The sequence below is a fragment of the Crotalus tigris genome, unplaced genomic scaffold (assembly GCF_016545835.1).
Source record: "Crotalus tigris isolate CLP2741 ecotype Arizona unplaced genomic scaffold, ASM1654583v1 scf7180000023746.1698619, whole genome shotgun sequence".
Classification (NCBI taxonomy): Eukaryota; Metazoa; Chordata; class Lepidosauria; order Squamata; family Viperidae; genus Crotalus; species Crotalus tigris.
The window spans coordinates 221,591-246,987 of NW_024100155.1; the positions used below are offsets into that span (position 1 = coordinate 221,591).

Here is a 25,397-nt window from a genome sequence, read left to right on the forward strand (position 1 = left end):
CTCCAGATGTCAAGGTAATCTTCAATGTCTTCTCTCAGTTGCATCTGGTTTCCTGTCACCTGAGCTGCTGTATTGATGGTTTACAAGTTCTAATTGTACCTATGAGATTATGGGTTGTTCCAGCAAACAGCCCTCCCCCATGTTTAAATCTCTGCCATATTCTAAAGCAGTAGAGTGTTCACACTTTGTTCTAATTGCACCTTTGTGGACAGAACATGAAGATAGACTAGCGAAACGTCTTCAAAGAAAATCAAGGAAATCTTGAAAAAGTACCTTTGGGACAAGTTAGACCAGGGGTCTTCAAACTTGGCCCTTTTATGACTTGTGGACTTCAACTCCCAGAATTTCTCAGCCAGGCACATGTCATAAAAGGTCATAAAAGGGCCAAGTTTGAAGACCCCTGAGTTAAGACTGATCTAACACCAGCCCAGCCCAGATAGTGAATCACAAACACAGCCTGAAGATCGGTACTCCATTTGCACTCCATATACCAAACTTTTAAGAAGCAAAGCAACACTCGCCTGTTGGATGGACTTCAAATGTTTTACTCTCCAGAAGTAGGTAATATCAAAAACACACCCCTTCCCTCCCCCAGCAAAAGTGATCCTACAAAACACAGAAAGGGCCTTGTAAAATGCAACGGTTTTGGACAGAGGCGTAATGATGCCAGCAGACGGTCTACAGGTGTCCTCTGACAATCCATGTTTGGAGGAATCAACCACGTCCTTGGAATCTACAGGCTTTGCAGTTGTGGAGATGGAAGCCAAAATAACTCTCCAGCTGGTAGGAGAACCTCAAGAGGGTTCTAGAAACAGAAATGAAACCCATTGGAAAGAAAAAGAGACGGCACTTGAAGAGGGACTTGTACGCAGTGAGTTCTTGTGGATGTAGACAACTGGCTAGCCTAATTTCCACACAACAGTAATTTAAGATAACAACAAACTGCCCAGGATTTTTTTTTTAAACTCCCCTGCCCCAAATTTAAGTGAGGAAAAGAAACACAGGCAGGTGTACCAAGAGGTCCTTGAGCAGATCTGAATTCTGAGGCGTGGTGGATGTTTTATCTTCCAAAAACAGCCTGGAGGGGAAACTTGATCTTCAGCAGGAGTTGAGAAAGAAGAGCGAGCAGTCAGAAGTCTTCTGGCTTTCAACTTATGAAGCCCAAAGGCATTTAGTCCACAAGCGGGTCATTGTGTCTATCACCACCACCACCACCATTTCTGTTCCATCATGCAGCAGATTGACGCTGCTGTCCGTCAAGACCTTTCATTTTAGACTAGGACACCGCAGAGATGGACACTCACACCATCCTCCCATCAGGCTGAGGAAGGAGACCGCCGAGTAACACTTTTATAACTACACATATACGTGTTTGTGTAACAGCTGCACAGTTATAGAAGGGTTTGGGGACACCATGATCACGTGCCTTGCTCTAAAAAAGGAACGACTGCTGGTTGTGCTAATGTTGTTGACAGCCGTGAAGATGTGTGTCATTGCTTCCCTGAAAAATGGTGCGGTGCCACCACATGGAGGCTAAGCCTGGGGTGTGAAAAAGGGGTTGCTCAGCAAAGGGGACTGTTGTGCGCAGAAATTGGAGGGGCCAGGAAGGGAAGCCAAGGACAGCATGAGGTCTTGAACCCGTGCAGCTCATGGTAAGTTGGAGAAGGTACAAGAAAAATTAACCGACAAGGTTCAGATCATGATCGACATGGCTTGGGGTTGGGCATCCGGGCTGAAAATGTGATCTGGTAGGGAAGCAATTGCTCACACTGGGAATGTAACAGGCTCATGATGAATGGGGACGCAAGGTTGGCCAAGAAGAGACCAAGATTGACCTCATCAATTATCTTGAAGAACAGTCAAAGGAATGTCAAGGAGCCCAGATCACCTCTCCAATGATGGCGGTGGGTGAAAAGGTGAAGAGGGGGGGGTCTCCTTGCTCTTATTCAGGGCTTAGCCAGGCCCCCCTCCTAACAGGGGGGAAGCTGTGCCAGCCAGTTGACCCTTCTTTGCTTGAGGAAATACTCATGGTTATAGTAACCCAACACCCAATAGTCTAGGACGCCATGAGCTCCGGGGCTCACTCAAACGTTTCCCATTGCCTTCTTAACTGCTCAACTTTACCGGGCACGACGGACACCTCTTGCTTGGTTTTATTTAACAAGTCCTCAAAGGGGTCCTTAGCCGGCTGAGTCTTAGAGGGGCACAAGGCCGGTTCCCCAACCTTGGTCTTGGGGGGAACCAACGGGAGGTTGCTGGGCCTCGCCGCCAGCTTTATCTTGACCGCAGAATGAGTAAGAGGCAATGTCCGGATCTTAGAAGGGCCACACGGACGAGGGGCGCCACTCTGGGAAAGAGGCTGAGCTGCTGGCGGCGGGGCTGAGGGAGACTTGGCAAAGAGGTTGGGCATGGAGAGGGTCAAAGGGTTGGGGGGAGGCCTCTGGAGCTGGAAGAAGCTGGAGTTAGAGGTGATGTAGCTGGAACTGTACGCGTGGCCCAGCGAGGGAGCAAATGGGCCGCCGGGGGGCCTGACCACGGTGAGCGGCAGAGGCGTCGGCACCGCCTGGACGAAGGGGTTGAGTGATGGCTGGCCAAAGGGCATCGCAGAGGGAGGGTATCCCAGCAGCTGGCGAAAGGGGGCTGACGTAGAGGGCATGAGGTCTTCTCCTGTGGATGGGAAGCTGCCGGCTGGGCTGGGAGACGAGGACCCCAGCTGGCTTCTGGAGCTTGATGGAACTTCTCGTGACTTCAGTGGGTCCAGCAGAGCAAGGAGAGAATCGCTGTCTCCACTCGTGCCCTCTGCATTGACCTTGACCGGCTGGAGCATTTCTCCTTCACTGACGGCACCGGACGAAAGCTGGACTTGGTGAGGAGCAAAACCGGCCAGTTGCCGGTCCAGAGACACGTTTCTGGCCGCAAAGGTCTCCTGCAGGAGCTCCGAGGCCAGGTGGCCAGGCCCTGGCTGGCCAGGGGCAGCTTCTGGGGGTGCCTGCTGCTTGGAAAGCCGGGGTGGAGGAGGCGGGACAATGCCCAGCTCTGGCGTCTTCCTCCCCTGAGGTCGCGGGATGGTGATATTCCCTTGGGCAGCAGGAGAACTTCCAACTTCCTTCTCAGGAACATCCAAGATGGCCTCTCTGCTCTGAGGTCTCCTTGGGACAGGAGGCACGTTTCTCAGTGGCCTCTCGGGAGATTTGGGGGAGAACTTTGTGGAGAGGGCCATGTCGTCCTGGCCCCAGAACTGCTTATAAGGGTGAAAAAGCTTCATCCCTGGGGTGGTCCAGCTCTTTTCCGCAAAACTGAGGTCCATCCGCTGTCAGAAAATAGAAAAATCATGGGTATCTGTCTCCAAACGTCTATGGCAGGGGTAGGCAACCTTGGCTCCTTTATGACTCGTGGACTTCAACTCCCAGAACTCCTGAGCCAGTGTGGGGGAACTATGGCCCCCTCATCACTCGTGGACTTCAACTCCCAGAATTCCTGAGCCAGCGTGGGGGAACTATGGCCCCCTCATGACTCGTGGACTTCAACTCCCAGAATTCCTGAGCCAGCCATGCTGAGGGGAAAGGGAAAGGTTTCCAAGCTGAGCCATGCTGGCTCAGGAATTCTGGGAGTTGAAGTCCGTGAGTCATAAAGGGGCCATAGTTCCCCCATGCCGGCTCAGGAATTCTGGGAGTTGAAGTCCATGAGTCATAAAAGAGCCAAATTTGAAGACCCCTGGTTTAAATATTTTTTCCTCACGGTCACGTGATCAAAATTCAGGCATTTGGGCAGGGCTAGGCAACCTTGGCTCTTTTATGACTTGTGGACTTCAACTCGTAGAATTCCTGAGCCAGCATGGCTCAGCTTGGAAACCTCTCCCTTTGTTTGCAAGAAAACAAGCAAGCTCAGAGAGCACCACAGTTGTCCTCCTCCTCCTCCTCCTCCTCCTCCTCCTCCTCCTCCTCCTCCCCTCTTTGGAAACCCCAGTCCCTTCTAGCACTGATGATCTTCCTAGTTGGGTAATGAAACATCTGCAAGAAAACAAGCAAGCTCAGAGAGCACCAAGGACCACTTGAGTTCTCTTCCTCCTCCTCTCTCCTCCTCCCTAAAGTCCATTCCCTTCTAGCACTGATGATGTTTCCTAGTTGAGTAACAAAACGTCTGCAAGAAAACAAGCAAGCTCTGAGAGCACCAAGGACCCCTCGTCAACCCTGAGCTACACATATTCTCCTTCATTCGTTCCAATTATGGTTGGAAGTGAAGGACTACCTGTACCAACAGGTGTTCTCAGCCATTCCCACCCACGTCCCATACCTGATAATCGAAGGAGCCCTGCTGGTCCTCTTCCTCTTTGGGAATCCTCAGATCTTCTAAGCTCCTGGCTTGGCTGAGTGGCTGCGGCTGTGACTCCACCTCCAGTCCTGTGAAGAGGTCTTCCAGTAGACTAATGTCTGCAGGGCTTTCTGGAGTGGTCGGGTCCATCTGCCTGTCATCCTGGAGTCTCTCAGAACTGATGCCTTCTTCCCCATCGCCACTGTCGGATTCCTTCAGAGCGCGATAGGGCTGAGGCCTGTGAGAAGGAAAAGAGTTGGCAATTCAGAGAGGAGATCCCTCTGGAGAAATCGACCAACATCCTTCACGGTCAGAGAAAGCCAGAAGGACCAGATGGGTGTGCGATGAATGACAATTCCACATTATCTCCCAGCTAGCAGTTGAGGCTCTTAAGGACAGCGAGAAGCCCACGGAGATGTTGCCAAAGTGTGCTCCATTTGGCCAAGGCCACACAAATTAAGAGTGAGGCATATATATCTATGGAGACCTCCAGTCCTCCAGACCATGGTTGACCCATAGGTGCTTTTTTCATGAGGCAAATGGACTTCCTTGTTTTCCTCTGAAGACGTTTCGCTTCTCATCCAAGAAGCTTCTTCAGCTCTGACTGGAGGGTGGGGAAGGGAAGGATTTATCCTCCTTGCAGACAGCTGGTCATTTGCCTTCTTTTAGAGAGTCATTGAAGCACCTGGAGGTTCATCTGTGCCATCAGGGTCTGTCTGCATTCTGGACAGAGGGGACTTCTGGTTTGAAAGAGGGGTCGAAGAGGCCATCTAGGTCAAAACTGAACCACCATCTATCTCCAGTCTACCACACAGTTCTTTCAGCAGTTCCAAGAAGGCTCCACACCCATTTGCACCACTCAGGTGACTCTGAGGACACAGATAAGCCTCCAAGTGGCCTCAACGACTCTCTAAAAGGAGTATAAATCCTTCCCTTCCCCACCATCCAGTCAGAGCTGAAGAAGCTTCTTGGATGAGAAGCGAAACGTCTTCAAAGAAAAGGAAGAAAGTCCAATTGCCTCCTGATAAGACCTTTGGGCAATTCAGCAAGGACTCTGTTGCTTACACCACAAAATCACACCAGTGTTCTGCCGGGGTTTTCAGTGCTTTCAACCCAACATAAGACACAGCCCAGCTGCAGATGGATGACGTCAAGCATGCATTTCTCACAGCAAAGCCAATGAAACAAGAAGTGCAGTCAAGGCAAAGAGAGAGGGAAATCTTAGCCAGCATGAGACACCCGGACTTTGAAGACCTGGGAAGCCCAAAGAATTCCTCTCTCCAAGGTGCATGAAGTACGGATGTGACCAAAATGAGACATGGGCTTCCTAGATCCAAGATGAGAACCTACTGAGCCAAAGAGTCATGCTGGGCCTCTGAAGGACCACGAGGGAAGGTCTTCCTCTGGCTCCAGATGACTCTACATAGACCATCCCAGACAAACCTTGGATTCTTGAATCCTTAAGCAATCCACAATGCTTAAAGCAATGCCTCCTCCATGAAGGAATGGCATGGTCTGTTAGGAGGAAGACAGGACTGAGCAAGGAGCCGACAAGTCTTCAAACCCTAGGATTCACATCTCACTCCTAGGTGAGGGGATGGCAGTGCAAGGCAAATCCAATTAACACCCCCGAACTCACACAATCTCCAGGGTGGTGTTTGACTGGCATTCATCCAGCTCTTTAAACGAGACTGGAGGTGGAAGGAAACACCAAAAAAGCAGCAGAAAAGAGCTGGGCAGAAGCCTTGACCATCTCTGGTGCCTCAACCCATGGAATAGTTCATTAGCAGAGAAGGCAAGTTTTGGGGCAGATAAAGACATAAGTCACACCATGGTTTGGATTCTCCCGTGCACTAGGCAAGTTGTCCAACCACATCCAGAGGGGCATTGACACTGGAGAGCTTCAAATTCCCTGGGTCATTTTTCCCGGAGATGCTTCTAACCGCCGATCCCTACTTCAAGCCTGGCTGCCCTTCAACCAACCCACTCAAAGAGGGGTTGACTCCCTTCCATGCAGAGAGGATAGAACAGAACAGAACAGAATAGAATAGAATATGGAATGGAATGGAATAGAATAGAATAAAGAATAGAATAGAATAAATAGAATAGAATAGAATAGAATAGAATAGAATATGGAATAGGATAGGATAGGATAGGATAGAAATTAGAATAGAATAGAAATTAGAATAGAATAGAAAATTAGAATAGAAAATTAGAATAGAAATTAGAATAGAAAATTAGAATAGAAAATTAGAATAGAATAGACTAGAAATTAGAATAGACTAGAACAGAAAATTAGATTAGATTAGATTAGATTAGAATAGAATAGAATAGAATAGAATAGAATAGAATAGAATAGAATATGGAAAGGAATGGAACGGAACAGAACAGAATATGGAATGGAATAGAAAATAGAATAGAATATGGAATGGGATGGGATGGGATGGGATAGAATAGAATAGAAAATTAGAACAGAATAGAATAGAATAGAATATGGAATGGAATAGGATAGAACAGGACAGGATAGGATAGGAGCTGGAAGGGACCTTGGAGGTCTTCTAGTCCAGTCCCCTGCTCAAGCAGGAGAATCTATACCAGGGGTAGGCAACCTTGGCTCTTTTATAACTCCCAGAATTCCTGAACCAGCATGGCTCAGCTTGGAAACCTCTCCCTTTCCCCTTAGCGTGGCTGGCTCAGGAATTCTGGGAGTTGGAGTCCACCAGTCATAAAAGAGCCAAGGTTGTGTACCCCTGCCCTATACCATCTCAGACAAGTGACTGTCTAGTCTCTTCTTTAAAAACTGCAGTGATGGAGCGTCCATGATTTTTGGTGGCAAGCTGTTCCACTGGTTGATTGTCCTCACTGTCAGGAAGTTTCTCCTTAATTCCAGGTTGCTTCTCTCCTTGATCAGTTTCCATCCATTGCTTTCTTTCCTGTCCTCTGGTGCTTTGGAGAACAATTTGACCCCCTCTTCTTTGTGGCAGCCCCTCAAATCTTCTCCCTTCTCCCTCCATCCCTCCCCAGGCCTCACCCAGGCCCATCTCCCAGTGGTTTTCTGCTTGCAGTTGGCTATTTCCCTCCAGGGTGCCAGGAACGAGCAAGACAGCCGTGCAGAGAATGGCAAACCCAACGCCAACCCAAGCCAGCAGAGGAGAAGAGCAAATCTCCCAGAATCCTTGACCGGAACCAGAATGCCTTTGCTCGTTGGCCAGGGGTCTATTAACGCGGGGGACATGCGCGCACACAGACATGACACCCGCCACAGAAGCGTCTAAGCAAGGGAAGGGCTGACGGGTCGGCAAGGAAGCAGGGCTAGCCACAGCGATAGTCAAGACAGAGACCATTCGAAAGGCGCGGAGAAGAGGAAGCTGTCAGAGAAGGCAGAGACAGGCCCATCGTCCTGAGGAAGCTCATCGCCGGAAGAATCCTCCAACAGGAAGACCGTATAGTGGCGCGTGGGCTTGACCAGGCTGAAGGAGACAGGAAGAGGAGAGAAAGATGATATCGACGGATCAAACCTGCGGAGGGAAAAGGAAGCCAAACTACAGCAGTCAACATTGGAGGAGAAAAAGATCCAGCCTCTTGGGCAAGGAAAAATCTTGGAAGAAGGTAGGTGGCCAACTTGGGAGAGCCTTTAGTTGGCCCTGTGCTTTGACCTTTGCCATGGAACATAGAATGGAATAACAGAGTCAGGAGGGACCTTGTAGGTCATCTAGTCCAACCCTCCCAGGGCGCAAGCAGGAAGACCCTACACCAGAGGTCCCCAACCTTTTGGGCACCAGGGACCAGTTATGTGATTTTTTTCCCGCAGCCTGGAGGGTGTGTGGTTTTGTGTGCCGTCATCCTGTGGGGGGGGCTTTGCTTGTTTGCCCGGTACTGGTCCACGGACCAAGGATTGGGGACCCCTGCCCTACATCGTTTCTGACCGATGGCAGTCCAGTCTCACCCCACCAATTCTCAGGAGACAAAACAGAACAATAGACTAACAAGAGTTGGGAGGGACCTTGTAGGTCATCTAGTCCACCCTCCTTGCCCAAGGCCATTTCTGACAGATGGCGGTCCAGTCTTTTCTTGGAAGCCTCCAGCGATGAAGCTCCCACAACGTCTGAAGGCAACTCCTGTTCCATCGGTTGATGGTTCTCACTGTCAGGAGATTTCTCCTTATTTCTAGGTTGAATCTCTCCTTGATCCGTCTCCATCCGTTGTTCCTTGTCTAGGCTTCAGGTCCTTTGGAAAATAGCTTGACCCCCTCCTCTCTGTGACAGCCCCTCAAATATTGGAAGACTGCTGTCATGTCTCCCCTGGTCCTTCACTTCACTAGACTAGCCATGCCCAGTTCCTGCAACCGTCCTTCCTATGTTCTAGCCTCCGGTCCCCTGATCATCTTTGTCGCTCTTCTCTGCACTTTTTTTAGAGTCTCAACGTCTTTTTTTAATAGTCTGGAGACCAAAACTGGTTGCAATACTCTAGGTGTGGTCTTCCTAGGGTTTTATAGAGAGTTATTAGTACCTCACGTGATCTTGTTAATGCAACTTAGGACTGCATTAGCTTTTTTGTCTGCTGCCGCACACGGCTGGCTCATATTGAATTGATTGTCCACTAAGACTCCAAGATCCCTCTCACAGTTACTGCTATTAAGAGCGTAAGACTTTAGATTTCTCTACGTTGAACTGAAGAATCTCTCTTAAAACTGGTCTTGTCTTTCTGGGTTTCGTGAGAGGCGGCTTTTACGCCCAAAGATAAAGGAGGAGGAATCGCACTGCAGGCCACATCTTTCCAAAGCTGCCATTTGCAAATTCTCAGGAGTACCAACCAATCCATTAAAACAACAACAACAAAAAAAATCACACCTAACGAAGCGACAACCCCAGGTAGTTCTTGTCGCACGGCCACAAGGGAGCCCTAACTTTCTGTTCTTAAGTGGGACATTCCTCAAATGAGTTTTGCCCCGTTTTACGACTCTTCTTCGCCAGAGTTGTTAAATGAAGCTTGGCTCCCCCATTTGACTTTGCTTGTCAGACGGTCCCCAAAGGGGGTCACGTGACCCCAGGACCCGGCTAAGGTCATAAATACGAACCAGTTGCGCCTGGATTTTGATCACGTGATCCTGGGGATGCCGCGACGGTCCTAAGTTTTTTCAGTGCCGTTGTAACTTGGAACCGTCGCTAAATGAACTGGGGTGAGTCGAGGACTACCTGTACGTTAACTACTTCTCCTTTTGCTAAACACCACCACACACAACTCCATCCAATGGGAGGGGGTGGGAACTCTTCCCTCGGAATGGCGATGCCCCGACTCCGGGTTTGGATTTGGGCAAAACTCACCGTTGTGCTTCAAAGCCGGAGGGAGGCGTGCCCAAAAATGTCCAGGGCTAATTTTTTTCCCACCCACCCCCCCTCTTAGCTCGAGGCAGCCTCATTAACCTGATTCGGTGGCTTCGGTCTCCCAGCGGCTGTCACCCGCCACCGGCTCACGTTTTGCACACACAAAGAGCTGTCACGTGGAAAGGTGGCTGGGCCCGGGGCTGAACGGCGGCCTGTCCGTCAAACCCAAGGCTCTGCGTGGCTGCAAGGCTGCACGGGCCCTCGTGTTTCTCCCCCCCCCCCCGAGCTCCCGTGCAGATGGCTTGCTGATCTCCTTCTAATGTTTAGTTTAATGTTGTCTCCGGTTAGTGCCGGCGCCTGACAGCCGTGACAGCCCGTAGCTGTTCCTTTTTAAATATCATGTCAGAAACACGGCACCATAAAGCCGAGGATGTGTTCCGTCTCCCCGTTCGGAGGATCAGCGCTTCGGTTTTAATGAGGACAATCTGCATTTCGGGGGCTTCCAAGCTCCCCCCCCCGGCTTCCCTCCCCCCTCCACATATGTCAGGATGCCTGGACAAATCCGCAGCCATCTCCTGCTGCTGGCCAAAAACCAAGAGCTGACAAATGTAGATATTTCAAATTTAATTGACACCTAAATGTACTTAAGACAGATAAATGAGAGGGAGGAGGGGAGAAAACGAGAAAGAGAGAGAGAGAGAGAGAGAGAGAGAGAGAGAGAGAGAGAGAGAGAGAGAGAGAGAAAGGAGGATAAAAATAATGAAGAATAGTGGGTGAACAGTTGGGGTTTTGTCAGGAAAAGCCGCTTCTACGAAACGGGGTTTTTGCGTGAGTATTTGGTGGATATAAGCAGTAGGTTTTGGTGACCCTCAACTCTTGCATTAAAACCTGGTCCCCTTCCTAGAACAAGGGGGCTGGGAAGCCCTGCCCTCACCCTTTAAGACCTAGCCACCCAGGTGATACCCTTGGCCCAGCCAGCCCACCTGGAGAAAGACAAGAAAAAAAAGACGCTGGGAAGAAGAGATGTCTCCTGCAAGTGAGCCAAGCTGGAGGACCTAAACCCTACAACCTCTTGACCTGGGGGAAAAAATTGTTATGGCCAGCGAAAGGGGAACGTGCTGAAAAACCCTCGTGTATTCCTCGGGCTCTTGAGCCTAGAACGTAGAAGACGTTCAAGGAGAACATCAAGAGAAGTGCTGAGATGGTGTTCTTCCTCGCCAAGAAACAGGAGGGAAAGGCCAACTGATCGCTTCTGAAGGAGGACGGGGAGATCAACAGAGATGCTTCTTGCACTAACAGAAGGTCTCTAGATCCACCAACAGTGGGACAATATAGAGAGGGTCTTCCCCCTCCATCCCTTCTCCAGAAAAGTTTCCTCTGGAGCAGCTAGAGCAGTGTTTCTCAACCTTGACCATTTTAAGGCATGTGGACTTCAACTCCCAGCATTATCCCAATGCTGGCTGTGGAATTCTGGGAGTTGAAGTCCACATGCCTTAAAATGGTCAAGGTTGAGAAACACTGAGCAAGAGGTTTTCTGTGAACTAGAGAGCATGGAAAGGATGTTTGAGGGAGTTTAGAAATAGGTGATGGACCTTCCCTCCAAACCCTGGAGAAACAGCCACTAGGAACTTTAGAAAAGAATAGAACTAGAAGGGACCTTGGAGGTCTTCCAGTCCAGCCCCCTGCTCAAGCAGGAGAACCTATACCATTTCAGATAAATGACTGTCTAGTTTCTCCCACGATTTCTGAAGGCAACTTTTGTTCCACTGGTGAATTGTCCTCACTGTTAGGAAGTTTCTCCTTCATTCCAGGTTGCTTCTCTCCTTGGTCAGTTTCCAACCATTGTTTCTTGTCTTGCCTTCTGGTGCTGTGGAGAATAAGTTGACCCCCTTTTCTTTGTGGCAGCCCCTCAAATACTGGAACACAGCTATCCTGTCTCCCTTATTTCTTCTTTTCTCTAGACTAGCCAAACCCAAATCCCGCAGCCGTTCTTCGTATGTTTTAGTCTCCAGGTCTTGGATCCTCTTAATTGCTCTTCTCTGAATTTTCTCCAAACCCTCAACATCTTTTTCGGGAATATGGTGACCAAAAATTGGCTGCAGTGTTCCATTGCAAGGATGCAGAAGAGGTCTCCCTAAGACCAAAAGGGGCTGAATATTATCAGAGCAACTTCTCTGGTCTCCCTAACACCAAGTGTGGGGAGCAGGCCCTTTCTGTTTTTCAAGAAAGAAGCAGGAGGTGAGGAAGAGTCTTGGTCCGAGGGGCGAAGTGGGTTCCTGTAGTTACCGTGTTTCTATATTGTTTTGACTTTTGGAGACTCTGTGCAGACTAAGACCCTGGAGAGCAGCCTCGCCGCCTTGATGCTTTAACCGACATTGTTATGCATTGTTTTTCTTCTGCAAAAATGAAACCGCCTTCACAGCAACCCCCCCCCCCCAGGGGTTGCTCGATCCCCTGGGAATCCCAGCCAGGAGCCTTCAGACTCAGCTTAAAACCCCCCCCCCCAACTATCCAAGTTCTCCCTCATCCAAAAATGAAGCGCACAGGGGAGATGCTTTGTCACCTCGCTCCCTTGGGCCAAGCTTGTTTGTTTCACACTGGAAGAAGCAGCAAGCAACTTTCTGCAGATCCCTTTGTGGGTCGGATAACGGAGCCTTGTGGAGGTCTGCAGAGAGGCAAAAAGATGTGTGTGTGTGTGTATGTGGGGGGGGGAGGGCTTATCCTGCAGAGACTTGGGTGGTCCAGGAAACACCAACTATGAAGCCACCACCTCAAAATCAGCCAAAGAGGTCAGATCTTTCCCCCACTGTCCTGTCCAGGATGGAAATGGGAGACTTTCCACTATCTGCCCCAAATAAGTACATTGAATCATCTTTCTCTGTGGCCATTTCTGCCTGGGATGACTTATTGGCAGGAAATTGCTGGCATGTTTATAATGAGACGTTCAAAATCTTCTATTTGGACACGTGGTTACGGCTTCCCACCATGAGCGTCTCCACCTGTTTCTCCGTGCTGTCCAAGGAGGAGACCGTGAGTAGCAATTGGCCGTTGGTTGGCACAGCAACTGCGGGTATCATCGTAAAATCCATGGCGTGGGGGAAGTCTGACTCACACTTATAAGTCTCCTTTCTGGAGTTTTATTTCCCAGCAAGAGCTGGTGCGAAGGAAGCTCGGGCACTCCCCACTTCCTTGCTCTTTTTTTCATCGTTCAATCAGAACCGCTCTCTCTAACCCAGTGGTTCTCAACCTGTGGGTTGGGACCCCATTTGGGGTCGAACGACCATTTCACGGGGGTCGCCAAACAACGCAGTCCGCCATTTTTCCCCCCCTTTTCCTTAGCTGTACTACTCCCTTTTATTCTATTGGCTTTTGAAAGCCAATAGAATAGACTCTCTTGAATAGAGTCTAATTCTATTGGCTTTCAAAAGCCAATAGGAATTGTCCAGGCTGTCTCTGCCCTGCTGAGCCCGCCAAAAGTCCCCTTCTGCAAACGGTGCTGCACCAGTTGAGTAGTCCTCGATTTACGACCGGTTGGGGGGGGGTCACGGCATTAAAAAGGTTGAGAACCACTGCTCTAACCTTTCCCATCCCCCCCCAAAAAAAACCAGAAAGGAGAAAGAACACAGCTGACAACTGACAGCAAAATAAAACAGGAATATTGTATAGTTGGGCTCGTAAGCTGCATGGTGGACCAAAATCCTGGCCTATTAGGGCAAAATAGGATGTTTTCCTTCTTGCTTAATATGGTTGGTCCCCCACAGCCAGACTGGACTTGGCCTTTTTATCCACCTATTGAGTGAGTCCTTATTTGTGCATGGAGATTTCTCAGTTTTAACCCTACATTTTGCAAGCGTGGCGTTCAGAGGAGAAGACAGGACCAGGTGCCCAGAAGTATGGGACAAAGGGTCTCCTGGTTTCCTCCACCAGAGGGCAGTCGTGTTCCACCAAGTTTTCCCGAAGGAGGAATCTGAGAGTCAATACTCACTGCTCTGGGCTGGAGACAGATATCCTTCGACCGTCCACAGCAACGTTGCCTTTGGGTCTTCGGACAACTTGGGGTCTGGGCGGCCGAACCTGTTGGACACCAAGTGGAGATGCACCAGTGATTCTGACATGAACAGAATAGAATAGGACAGGATAGGATAGGATAGGATAGGATAGGATAGGATAGGATAGGACAGGATAGAGAATGGAACGGAACGGAATAGAATAGAATCGGAAATAAAAGAATAGAATAGAATAATGATAGAATAGAATAGGAAAGAATAGAACAGAATAGAACAGAATAGAACAGAATAGAATAGAATAGAGTAGAATAGAATAGAATAATGATAGAATAGAATAGAATAGAATAGAATAGAATAGAACAGAGGATAGGATAGGATAGGATAGGATAGGATAGGATAGGATAGAGAATGGAACAGAATGGAATGGAATAGAATAGAATAGAATATAGAATAGAATCGGAAATAAAAGAATAGAATAGAATAGAATAGAATAGAATAGAATAGAATAGAATAGAATAGGAAAGAATAGAATAGAATAGAATAATGATAGAATAGAATAGAATAGAATAGAATAGAATAGAATAGGAAAGAATAGGATAGAATAGAGTAGAATAGAATAGAATAATGATAGAATAGAATAGAATAAAATAGAATAGAATAGGATAGAATAGGAATGGAATAGAATAGAATAGAATAGAATAATGATAGAATAGAATAATGATAGAATAGAATAGAATAGAATAGAATAATGATAGAATAGAATAATGATAGAATAGAATAGGAATAGAATAGAATAGAACAGAACAGAACAGAACCGAATAGAAGATAGGATAGGATAGGATAGGTTAGGATAGAGAATGGAATGGAATGGAATAGAATAGAATAGAATAGAATAGGAGATAGAAAATAGAATAGAATCAGAAATAGAAGAACAGAACAGCACAGAACAGAATATGGAATGGAATAGAATAGAATAGAATAGAAAATGGAAGGGAAGGGAAGGGAAAGGAAGGGAAGGGAAGAGAAGAGAGGAGGGGAGGAGAGGAGAGGAGAGAAGAATGGGATGGGACGGGATAGAATAGAAAGGGATCTTGGAGTCCAGCCCCTGCTCAAACAGAAGAACCTCCACCATTTCAGACAAGTGAGGTGGAGAAGTGATACGATGCACCCCCTTCCCCAATCAAAGAACTCAGCACAACTCTTCTGGAAAGGGCACGACCCTTTGCTAAATCCACTGAGCAACTTTTCTGGGCAAGATACCTTCCTGGACCACAAGAACTACAGTCTAGACAAAGCCACGGAACCAACGTGTTTGGCTTTTTAGAAGCCAAACGCAAGCCCTGCCACTATGTAAAAACATTCAGAGGGCTCATGGAAGGCCCTCGTTGGCCAGGAGCCTAAGGCAGAAGCAGCACCAGAAGCAGCAGGTGACTTTGAGAGATGGACAGCTGGAGTAGGACTTCTCCCAAGGACTAGGGTTAATCTTCAGGGTAAGGTCCAGAAAGTAAAGATGGGAGCCACAACACCCGTGAGGCTCCTATCTCTACTTTGGAAGCCATTCCTTGCAGACACCCCCACCACTGGAACATTGGCCGGAGCTGTGGAGAAGTCCTTCAAACTCCCAAATGCTACCATTGGTATACAAAAGCCGGCCTAAGATGCCTTCAGGCTACAGCCTCATGCATGAATTAGGGGGAAAAAACCCCAACATTTCTCCTTGCCCCAGTCTTCTCCAGTTCTGGGAGAAATTATTGTCACGTTCAAAGAGTCCTCTGTGAATCATGAATCCAACTCATGATTCCCAGTGCTATTCGATCAACTTGGGTTTCAATCCACCAGGTGTGGGCAGGCAATTCAGTTCGTATCAGGCATCTCTGCAACTGAAATCTCTCCAAATCCCAGATTTTGATGCCGCCTCCACTGTACCAGCCATCACACTTTAAGTAGGACACCACAGATAAGGGAAAAACAAAACAAAACGAGAAAAGGCTTCCTATTTAAGCATGAATGAAAGGGCAGGAGAAACGAAGCAGCTGCACAGAGCTAAGCAAGGAGAAAGCAGAAATGAGCCTGTGCCTCAAAGTCTGCAAAGATGAATCTTGTTCATCTTTGTCATATGGGGTCATATACGTGTACGGTCTCCTATTTGACTAGGGTTGGACTAGAAGACCTCCAAGATCCCTTTCTATTCGGATGCTGATTCTTTAAGGCAGTGGTTCTCAACTTGTGGGTCAGGACCCCATTTGGGGTCGAACGACCATTTCACGGGGGTCGCCAAACAACGCAGTCCGCCATTTCCCCCCCCCCCTTTTCCTTAGCTGTGCTACTCCCTTTTATTCCATTGGCTTTCGAAAGCTAATAGAATAGACTCCCTTGAATAGAATCTAATTCTATTGGCTTTCAAAAGCCAATAGGAATTGTCCAGGCTGTCTCTGCCTTGCTGAGCCCGCCAAAAGTCCCATTCTGCAAACGGTGCTGCACCAGTTGAGTAGTCCTCGACTTACGACCGGTTGAATAGTCCTCGACTTATGACCGGTTGGGGGTCGCGGCATTAAAAAGGTTGAGAAGCACTGCTTTAAGGGTTAGAAGTGAAATTCAATTCAATTCCCCAAATTTCCCTGAAAATAAAACCAGGTCTTAGATTATTTTTTTGCTCCAAAAGACACATTGGGTCTTATTTGGGGGGAAATATAGTACTAAATGCATCCGTCTGGCTGACAATTTTAATCTGGGGCTTATATTATGAGCACTCTGAAAAAAATCACGCTAGGGCTTACTTTCCAGTTAGGGCTTATATTTGGGGAAACAGCATGCCACTCGACTCCAAAATAAGTTAATCTTGGACTCTCCAATGTTCTCCACCAACTCCCGAAAAATTTTTCTACTACTTCACGGAAATAAAGACGTCCCGTCTCTCCGTGCCCTCCTCCATCCCCACGGAGGGGCTATCCCAACCTTGCTGTCTTCACAGGGGGACTCTTACTGGGTGACCCCAAAGCCGGTTTCCCAGTTCCCTGCAAAAGGAGACGACATGCCCAGCTTTTTGCAAAACCAGGAAATACGCCCAGGGGCTTTTTTGCCAAACGGGAAAACGCGCTCAGATTTATTTTTTTTTTGCCAAACGGGAAAACGCGCCCAGATTCTTTTTTTAAATTTTTTTTTTTGCCAATGGAGAAACTGCACAGATTTATTTATTTTTTTGCAAAACGAGAAAAATAGGCCTGTGTTTTTGTCCCCGGGACCGAGAAAGCCATTGGTGCCTCTTGAAGCGTTCTTCAATGCTGCTGATCTGAACAGAGGCAAATCGTGGACCCTTCCCCTTAATCCTGCCCCTCACCTGGGGTGGGTGAGGAATTCTGGGAGACTGTTGAATCTTTATCCAAAGGAAGGGGAGGGGGGCTCCTTGGTTTGCCCTGCAAGTAAGCCAAGGGTCGTTCTAGGCAGGCATCAAAGGCCACTTCTTGGGGGTTGTGTATCCAGGGGGAACCCACCCCACGGATGAGGGCTGGAGGAAGAGGGGGAGGGGAGCACCCACAGGTCCTCTGGAGAGACACCGAATGTCATGCATCCCATGGGATGGACGGGGTCGGATGCCAGAAGCCTCCGAGACCAACAGAGGTGCAGCACACACACACACACAGGCTGATTCCCTCCCACCCACCCATCCAGATGAGGCTTAAGAGTGGCGAAATTTATGGCAGGCAAGGCAGGATTAAGTTTGCGGGAACTTCTTCTTCTTCGCTTGTGAACTTGCAAGGCGGAGGAAAAGAACAACAGAGCTAATTAGAGGAGCTGGGCTGTCAGAGCAGGGCTGCATGGCTGAGTGCCAGCAAACAAAGGAGACGGCTTGGCAATCAGCAGGATGGATGGAAAAAGACTGCTTCATTAGGGATGATAAAACGCAGGGAGGGAGGGAGGGAGGGAGGGGGGAGAGGGAGGAAGCGGGGCGGGGAGGCGGGGAAAGGAAGCGAGCTTGGGAGGGAAGGGCGACGGGGACGGGCGGGGGAGAGACTGTTTAATTAAGCCTAAAGCCGGCTTGTCACTTGCTGCAAACCCTTTCACCTTCGGGGTTGGCCTTCTCGGAGAGAGGACCTTTCTGCCAGAGATGGCAATTCCACCACTGGGGCGAAGGCTCTGCCTCTCTCTCTCTCTGTGTGTGTGTGTGTGTGTGTGTGTGTGTGTGTGTGTGTGTGTACGCGTGCGCGCATGTACGTGTATGCCAAATTGCTTGGAAGACCTCTGGAAGGAGGGCGAGTGAGAAAAAGGCCACGTCCCTGTGGGATTTTAAAGGTGCACTGCCCAAGACAAGAGGGTTAAATCTTATCCAATCAAAATAGCGCTGGAAGGGACCTTGGAGGTCTTCTAGTCCAGCCCCCTGCTCAAGCAGGAGTCTTATCCAATCAAAATAGAGCTGGAAGGGACCTTGGAGGTCTTCTAGTCCAGCCCGCTGCTCAAGCAGGAGAACCTATGCCATCTCAGACCAGTGGCTGTCCAGTCTCTTCTTAAAAATCTCCAGTGATGGAGCGCCCAGATTTCTGGTGGCAAGCTGTTCCACTGGTTGATTGTCCTCACTGTTAGGAAGTTTCTCCTTAATTCCAGGTTGCTTTTCTCCTTCATTAGTTTCCATCCATTGTTTCTTGTCCTGCCTTCTGATGCTTTGGAAAGTAAGTTGAAAGTAAGTCTTCTTTGTGGCAGCCCCCTCAAATACCGGAAGGCTGCTATCATGTCACCCGTAGTCCTTCTCTTCATTAAACTAGATATACCCAATTCCTGCAACCGTTCTTCATATGTTTTAGTCTCCAGGCCTTTAATCATCTTAGTTGCCCTTCTTTGCATTTTTTTTTCAAAGTCTCAACATCTTTTTTGTAATATGGTGACCAAATCTGGATGCAATATTCCAGGTGTGCCCTTATTAATGCTTTATAAAGCGGTACTAATACTCCACGTGATCTTGATTCTATGCCTCTGTTTATACAACCAAGGATTGTGTTAGCTTTTTTGGCTGCTGCCGCACATGGCTGGCTCAGAGTGATTATATCACTTCTAATATATATTTTAAATTTCATTAAAAAAAATAGATTTTAGCCTCTTCTAAGTTCCTCTCCAGGCTGAAGAGTGCTCATTTGATGCAAGCACCAGCTGCAATTCAAAGGTTCTGAACTTCCAGCCCAGTCCTGGGCAACTGGCACCTCAGATGTCATAATAACATTAGCCAAGGATTGTATCCAGGCTACATGAGCATGCTGAAGCTAATACCGCAGTCACAACAGGCTACCTGAGGCTCAGGGGCCCATGATGACTCAAAGAGGACCTCGGTGACTAATGAAGAATCGTGGTTCTAATATTGATCTAGAGGTACGTTTTCAGAAACTTGAATTCTCAGGTGGAGAAATGCAATCTGTTCAGGGGACTTGGTTAAGACACACAACCAGCTACAAGCATTCCTTCCACCATGCCAGGGTTCGGTCTTAAATTTGATCCATCCTGTTGACCACAAGGCCAAATAACCCATCACACGTCAAGATGACCAAGGCATCCAAGCTGAGGGTTGAAACCAGCTGGATCAAATAGACTAAAAAGAGAGCTGAGAAGAGCAACAAAGATGATCAGGGGACTGGAGTCTAAAACATACCAAGAACAGTTGCTGGAATTGGGTGTGTCAAGTTTAATGAAGAGAAGGACTAAGGGGGACATGATAGCAGTCCTCCAGTATCTCAGGGGCTTCCCCAAAGAAGAGGGAGTCAAGCTATTCTCCAAAGCAGCTGAAGGCAGGACAAGAAGCAACGGATGGAAACACATGAAGTATTAATACCACTTTATAATGCCTTGATAAGGCCACACTTGGAATACTGCATCCAGTTTTGGTCACCACGATGTAAAAATGATGTTGAGACTCTGGAAAGAGTGCAGAGAACAGCAACAAAGATGATCAGGGGACTGGAGGCTAAAACATATAAGGAACAGTTGCTGGAATTGGGACTATCTAGTCTAATGAAGAGAAGGACCAGGGGGGACATGATAGCAATGTTCCAGTATCTTGGGGGTTACCCCAAAGAAGAGGGAGTCAAGCTATTCTCCAAAGCCCCTGAAGGCAGGACAAGAAGCAACGGATGGAAACTAACCCAGGAGAGAAGCAACCTAGAACTAAGGAGAAACTTCCCGACAGTGAGAAACAATGAATCAGTGGAACAACCTGCCTCAAGAAATTGTGGGTGCTCCAACAATGGATGTTTTCAAGAAGAGACTGGACAGCCATTTGTCTGAAATGGTATAGGGTTCATGCTTCCAAGGTCCCTTCCATCATCATCATCATCATCATCATCATTATTACTTCTGCCCAACTTGGAGCAGAATACAGAATATTCTCTTCTCAAAACCCCCCTGTGATGGAGCCTCCACGACTTCTGGAGGCAACGCCCGTTCCACAAGGTTGCTCAAAAACATTTTAGCTGCAAACCAAAGTCACTTGAGGAAGATCTACTGGGTGGAAAAGAAAACAAATACATGCAATTTCTCCCCCCCCCCCTTAGGTTGAAATAAACCCCTCAGAAAAATGGGATAGAGAATCAAAGCGTTTGAGCAACTGAGACAGACGTGATCAACACCATCTTCAGCACACGAAGGAAGGAAAATTATCAACGCATAAATCCATAACAATGACGTGTGGAGCTGCACACCCACGGTTAAATAGGCAAAGTTGGCGAGCGCACGCTGGACGTTAAGAGCAAGCGGGCAAGGCTTAGGAAGGTGCCAGAGGGTGGACAGCCATGAAACTCCCACACCACGCACCGCTGGACAGATGAGCATCTCCGTCCGTGATTTTTCTCCATCCTGCTTTTAAGGAAGGAATGCGACGATGGAAAGAAAGCAACTGGGTCCAGTTCCTTCTCTTGCTGCGGGAAACAAGCAAACTAGGAGGGGAAAAAAAGGCCGCACATTTTGGTCCACCGAAGATCCTGGACAAATATTATAAGGAGTGTGTTTTAGAAAGAAAGTCAGACGAGAATAATTAACCCAAGTCTCCTTGCAGCCGCTTCAGTACTTCGTTGCTATCTCATCTGTTCCATTCTCACATCCTTGGTGAAAAATCTCTTCCGGCTTGTTGCCTCCTCCAGATGTTGGGAGGATAATACTTATGCGGTAATTTGAGGCGCATCTGGAGGGCACCAGGTTGGCAATAGCTGCCCGGGGGCATGGCCTTATGGAGTCGGAAGAAGGCAAATTCTGTGGCTCCGGTTCCAAGATGGCCAAGATGGTATAGGTCTTTTATGACGGTCTGGCTCTTTTATGACTGGTGGACTTCAACTCCCAGAATTCCTGAGCCAGCCACGCTGAGGGGAAAGGGAGAGGTTTTCAAGCTGAGCCATGCTGGCTCAAGAATTCTGGGAGTTGAAGTCCACAAGTCATAAAGCGGCCTAGGCCTAGGCAGGCAACCTTGGCTCTTTTATGACTCGTGGACTTCAACTCCCAGAATTCCTGAGCCAGCCACGCTGAGGGGAAAGGGAGAGGTTTCCTAGCTGAGCCATGCTGGCTCAGGAATTCTGGGAGTTGAAGTCCACCAGTCATGAAGCGGCCTAGGCCTAGGCAGGCAACCTTGGCTCTTTTACGACTCGTGGACTTCAACTCCCAGAATTCCTGAGCCAGCCATGCTGAGGGGAAAGGGAGAGGTTTCCAAGCTGAGCCATGCTGGCTCAGGAATTCTGGGAGTTGAAGTCCACGAGTCATGAGGGGGCCATAGTTCCCCCACGCTGGCTCAGGAATTCTGGGAGTTGAAGTTTCCATCGAAACAAAGAAGAAAAAGCAACACGGTTCACCACAGACGCCTTCTACGAAGAGGGCCTTCTCCTCCTTGTACCCAGTCCTCACTTTGCAAGCTTTGGCAACACTTGAGTAAAAACCGCTGAGGCTTTGCAGAGAAGAAAATAATCCAGAGTGAAGGAAAGACCCACAAGGAGCGAGAGCCGCTCCAAAAGAGAGAAAGCAGAACCTATTCCAGTGATGGCGAACCTTTTAGAGACCGAGTGCCCAAACTGCAACCCCAAACCCACTTATTTATCGCCGGGTGCCAAGTGGGCATGGCCCACTGGGTTGGCGTGGCTGTGGTGGTCATGGCAGACTGGTTGGGCGTGGACAAGGTGGGCATGGTCACCTTGATGTTGCTCGTGGGGAGGGATGCCTGTGAGGGCCGGGCAGGGTTGGGGGAGATGCAGGGGGTCTCTGGCAGGTGGGGTGGTGGGCAGAAGGCTCGTCCTGTGGGGTGAGGCGAGGCAAGGTGGGGCAGGGCGGGAGTGCCATTGTCACAGGGCAAGGCGAGGCAGAGACCGGGGTGGCTACTGCCTGACACCATCAGCCCCTGCACAGGGAGGCCAGAGAGCACATGGGGGGCAACAGTGTCCGTCAGCAGCCACAGCCTGCCGGCCCCTCGATCGGCACGCTCTGGGGCTCCGCAGCCCGCCACCAGCAGTTCAGAGAAGCCGCCTCTGAGCTGGACAGCCGGCCAACAGCTGAGGAGGCGATGCAGTGGGTCGTGCCCGGGAAGAGCACGCGAGGCCAGGAGGGATGGGACGGAGGGGAGGGAAACCAGCCGTGCTGGGATGCATCCGGCCACGTGGGACCTCAGCCAGTTAATGGGCGGTTGGTTGAAGAGGGACGGTTGCCATCTCTGGGGCATGGCGCGCGTGCCCACAAAGAGGGCTCTGAGTGCCGCCTCTGGCACGCGTGCCACAGGTTCGCCACCACTGACCTAGAACCTACTTCAGCTTGACCGAGCGGGAGGCCGACCGTCCCTGCGTTGGTTGGTTGTGAGTGTGCCAAAGCCCAGCCAGCCGTTTTTAGTAAGGCGAAGGAGCGCGCAAGGGTTAGAGGCAGGCAAAGTGGCCTTCTACTCACGGGCCTGGCGGAGCGATGAATCTTGGGCAGGGGTGGTCTCCGCGGTGGTGCGCTTGGCTGCAGCAAAGTGGAAACTTCAGTCATTAGCCCCCCCCAAGGAGCAGCCCTCGCCCCAAAACAGCACCTCAACTTACTAGGACCAACTCCTTGCGGGGGAAGGGATCTTGGATCATCTGAGCTTGTTGGGCTTAAGAGAGCAGGAAGCCAGGGAGATGTGGCTCCTCCCTACATCTTTATCAAGTCCTTGCTGGATTTTTTTATTTATTTTTCTGATAGTTAGGCAGAAGTGGAGGAAGAGACTCCACGTCCAAAGGTGTTTTTTCAAAAGGCAACTGGACTTCTTTGTTTCTGTTTGAAGATGTTTTGCTTCTTATCCGAGAAGCTTCTTCAGCTCTGACTGGATGGTGGGGAAGGGAAGGATTGATACTCTTTGCAGAAGCTGGGCATATGAATTCTTTTAGAGAGTCGTTGAGGCCACTTGGAGGCTTACCTGTGTCCTCAGGTCACCTGAGTGGTGCAAATGGGTGTGGGGCTTTCTTGGCTGCAGGATGTTGTCTGCCCTGGGCCCCTTCCCAGGCTGTTGGGGATGAGTCTGCGTTGTCTGAATCTCAAACTGAAGTGTAAATGGTTCCTGTAGACCAGTGGTGGCGAACCTACGGCACGCGTGCCAGAGGCGGCACTCGGAGCCCTCTCTGTGGGCACACGTGCCGTTGCCCCAGCCTCGCCTCCCCCCGTGACCCCTGCCTCACCAGCAGGCCCCCCTGGAGGAGAGTCACCCCCCGAGCGTGGCCCATGCAGAGCAGCGCAGCCAAGAACATGGCAGCCAGGCAGCATAGAAGAGAATCTGGCCTCACGCCCCATCATGCACAGTTGATGCAGAGGGCGTGGCCGCCATGGCGCTGCTGGGCTGCCTGGGCAATCTGCGGCGGGCCCTGGAGGCGGTGAATGGCCCTGTGGGGAGGTGGGGGGCGGGGCAGGGGGTGGAGCAGGGGCGGGGCCAGTTTTTGGGCACTCGGGTCTCTAAAAGGTTCGCCATCACTGCTGTAGACTTTTTCAAAAAAGGCAAATGACCAGCTGGAGTATAAATCCTTCCATTCCCCATTCGAAGGGGGTTCACCCCAAAGGGTGTAGCTAAATGTCTATGGAGATTCTCCGTCATCCAGGACACGGTTGTCCCAAAGATGCTTTTTCACGAGGCCACTGGACTTCCTTGTTTTCCTCTGAAGACGTTTCGCTTCTCATCCCAGAAGCTTCTTCAGCTCCGCCTGGATGGTGGGAAGTGGAAGGATTTATACTCCTTGCAGACTGCTGGTCATTTGCATTACTCTCGAGAGTCGTTGAGGCCACTTGGAGCCTTGCCCACAGCGAAGGGACCTAGGGCAGAAAACATCCTACACCAAGAAGGCTACACACCCGTTTGCACTACTCAGCTGACCCTGAGGACACAAGGAAGTGAGTTTTGTCTCATTTTGCCACATTTGTTAAGCGGAGCACTGCGGCGGTTAAATCAGTAACTCGGTTGTTAGTGAATCTGGCTTCTCCCGATGGACTTTGCTTGTCAGAAGGTCACAAAAGGGGATCCCATGACACACGCACATACACACACCCAGGATGCTGCGGCCGTCAGTTACCAAGCATCTGCTTGTAAGTCACGTGTCCACTGGGATGCTGCAATGGTCGTAAGTGTGAAAAATGGTCACGAGTCCCTTTTTTCAGTGCCGTTGTCAGTTTGAACGGTCACTAAACGAAGTGTTGTAAGTCAAGGACTACACTTATTGCCTTCTCTCCCAGGTTTTTCCTGGCAACGTTGTAAGGGAGGGGTCTGCTTTTTCTCCCCTGCTTTTTGGGACCCCGCTTTAAAGCCCCAAACTCCTTGCCAGGTGCAACTCTTCCCAATTTGCACCTCCAGATAAATCTCCTCCCTGGGATCGATAGCTTGTAAATCTCCCTGCATCGTCTTCTTTCCAGTTCGCAGCCATTGCTGGAATTTGATGCCCCTCCGGATGACAATATTTATCTGCCGAAATAGGTCACGAAAAGAGAGAAAAAAGGGACGGCTGGCATCCCGGGGTGTGTGTGTGTGTGTGTGTGTGTCTGCTCTGAATCCTGGACCCCTCCCCTCTCATGCTTCAAAACAGATCCCCGAGACACGTACATTACACGGAAACCAGCCTCGGAGTTGCGGTTAATTTGTTGATGCAGCAAAACGCATTGTTTCCAAAAGGTTAGGAAGGGAAAGTGTGGTAGAAGATCAGCTTAATTACTTGCGCGGCATCGAGAATGTGGTCCGGGGATGCCCGAACTGGAGCTTAAATTACTGCGGCAGGCCTGTGGTTAAAGGACCAGCCGTAGAGGGGGGGAATAATTAAGCAATAATTAAGCTTAAGCGGCTCGTTGAACGGACTACAACTACCTTGGCTTACAACAGTTCCTTTGGGGGTCATTCGAAGTTACAACGGCACTAAAAAAAAGGGACTTATGACCATTATTTCACACTTACGACCGTTGTAGCATCCCTGAGCTCACTTGATCAAAATAACAGAGTCTTGGCAACGGACTCATATTTATGACGGCCGGAGTGTCCCGGGATCACGTCATCCCCTTTCGCGATCCTCTGACAAGCGAGAAGCCAGATTCATTTACAACTGTGTTGTTAACTTCACAACTGGTTCATATTTATGATGGTCGCAACGTCCCGGGGTCACGTGATCCACATTTGCGACCTTCTTGACGAGCAAAGTCAATGGGGAAGTCCAGGAGTCAGACAGGCCAGGATACACGGCACAAGCACACAAGGCACAGAGTGGGATTATGTAGCCGATGCCTTCATGAGAGGCGAGGTTGCCTCCTCGCGAATAGCCTAGCT

At 49.3% G+C, this 25,397-nt stretch overlaps 1 protein-coding gene across 9 annotated transcripts in view; it reads right to left on the minus strand.

Moving 5' to 3' along the window:
* Positions 1 to 475: 475 nt before the first annotated feature.
* Positions 476 to 25,397, minus strand: part of DENND1A (DENN domain containing 1A) — a 184,795-nt gene continuing 159,873 nt past the window's right edge. For 2 of the 9 annotated variants that reach the window (XM_039321490.1, XM_039321488.1), the window contains 5 exons: positions 22,532 to 22,588; positions 13,621 to 13,709; positions 7,653 to 7,781; positions 4,294 to 4,549; positions 476 to 3,310 (listed from right to left, as the gene is read on the minus strand). In XM_039321490.1, the coding sequence (XP_039177424.1) occupies positions 2,081 to 3,310; positions 4,294 to 4,549; positions 7,653 to 7,781; positions 13,621 to 13,709; positions 22,532 to 22,588 (1,761 nt within the window). In that variant the 3' untranslated portion in view covers positions 476 to 2,080. Of the gene's footprint in view, positions 3,311 to 4,293; positions 4,550 to 7,652; positions 7,782 to 12,152; positions 12,301 to 13,620; positions 13,710 to 20,431; positions 20,554 to 22,531; positions 22,589 to 25,397 lie in introns of those variants that run through there. The other 7 variants (XM_039321494.1, XM_039321491.1, XM_039321492.1 and 4 more) reach the window with 7 other exon arrangements.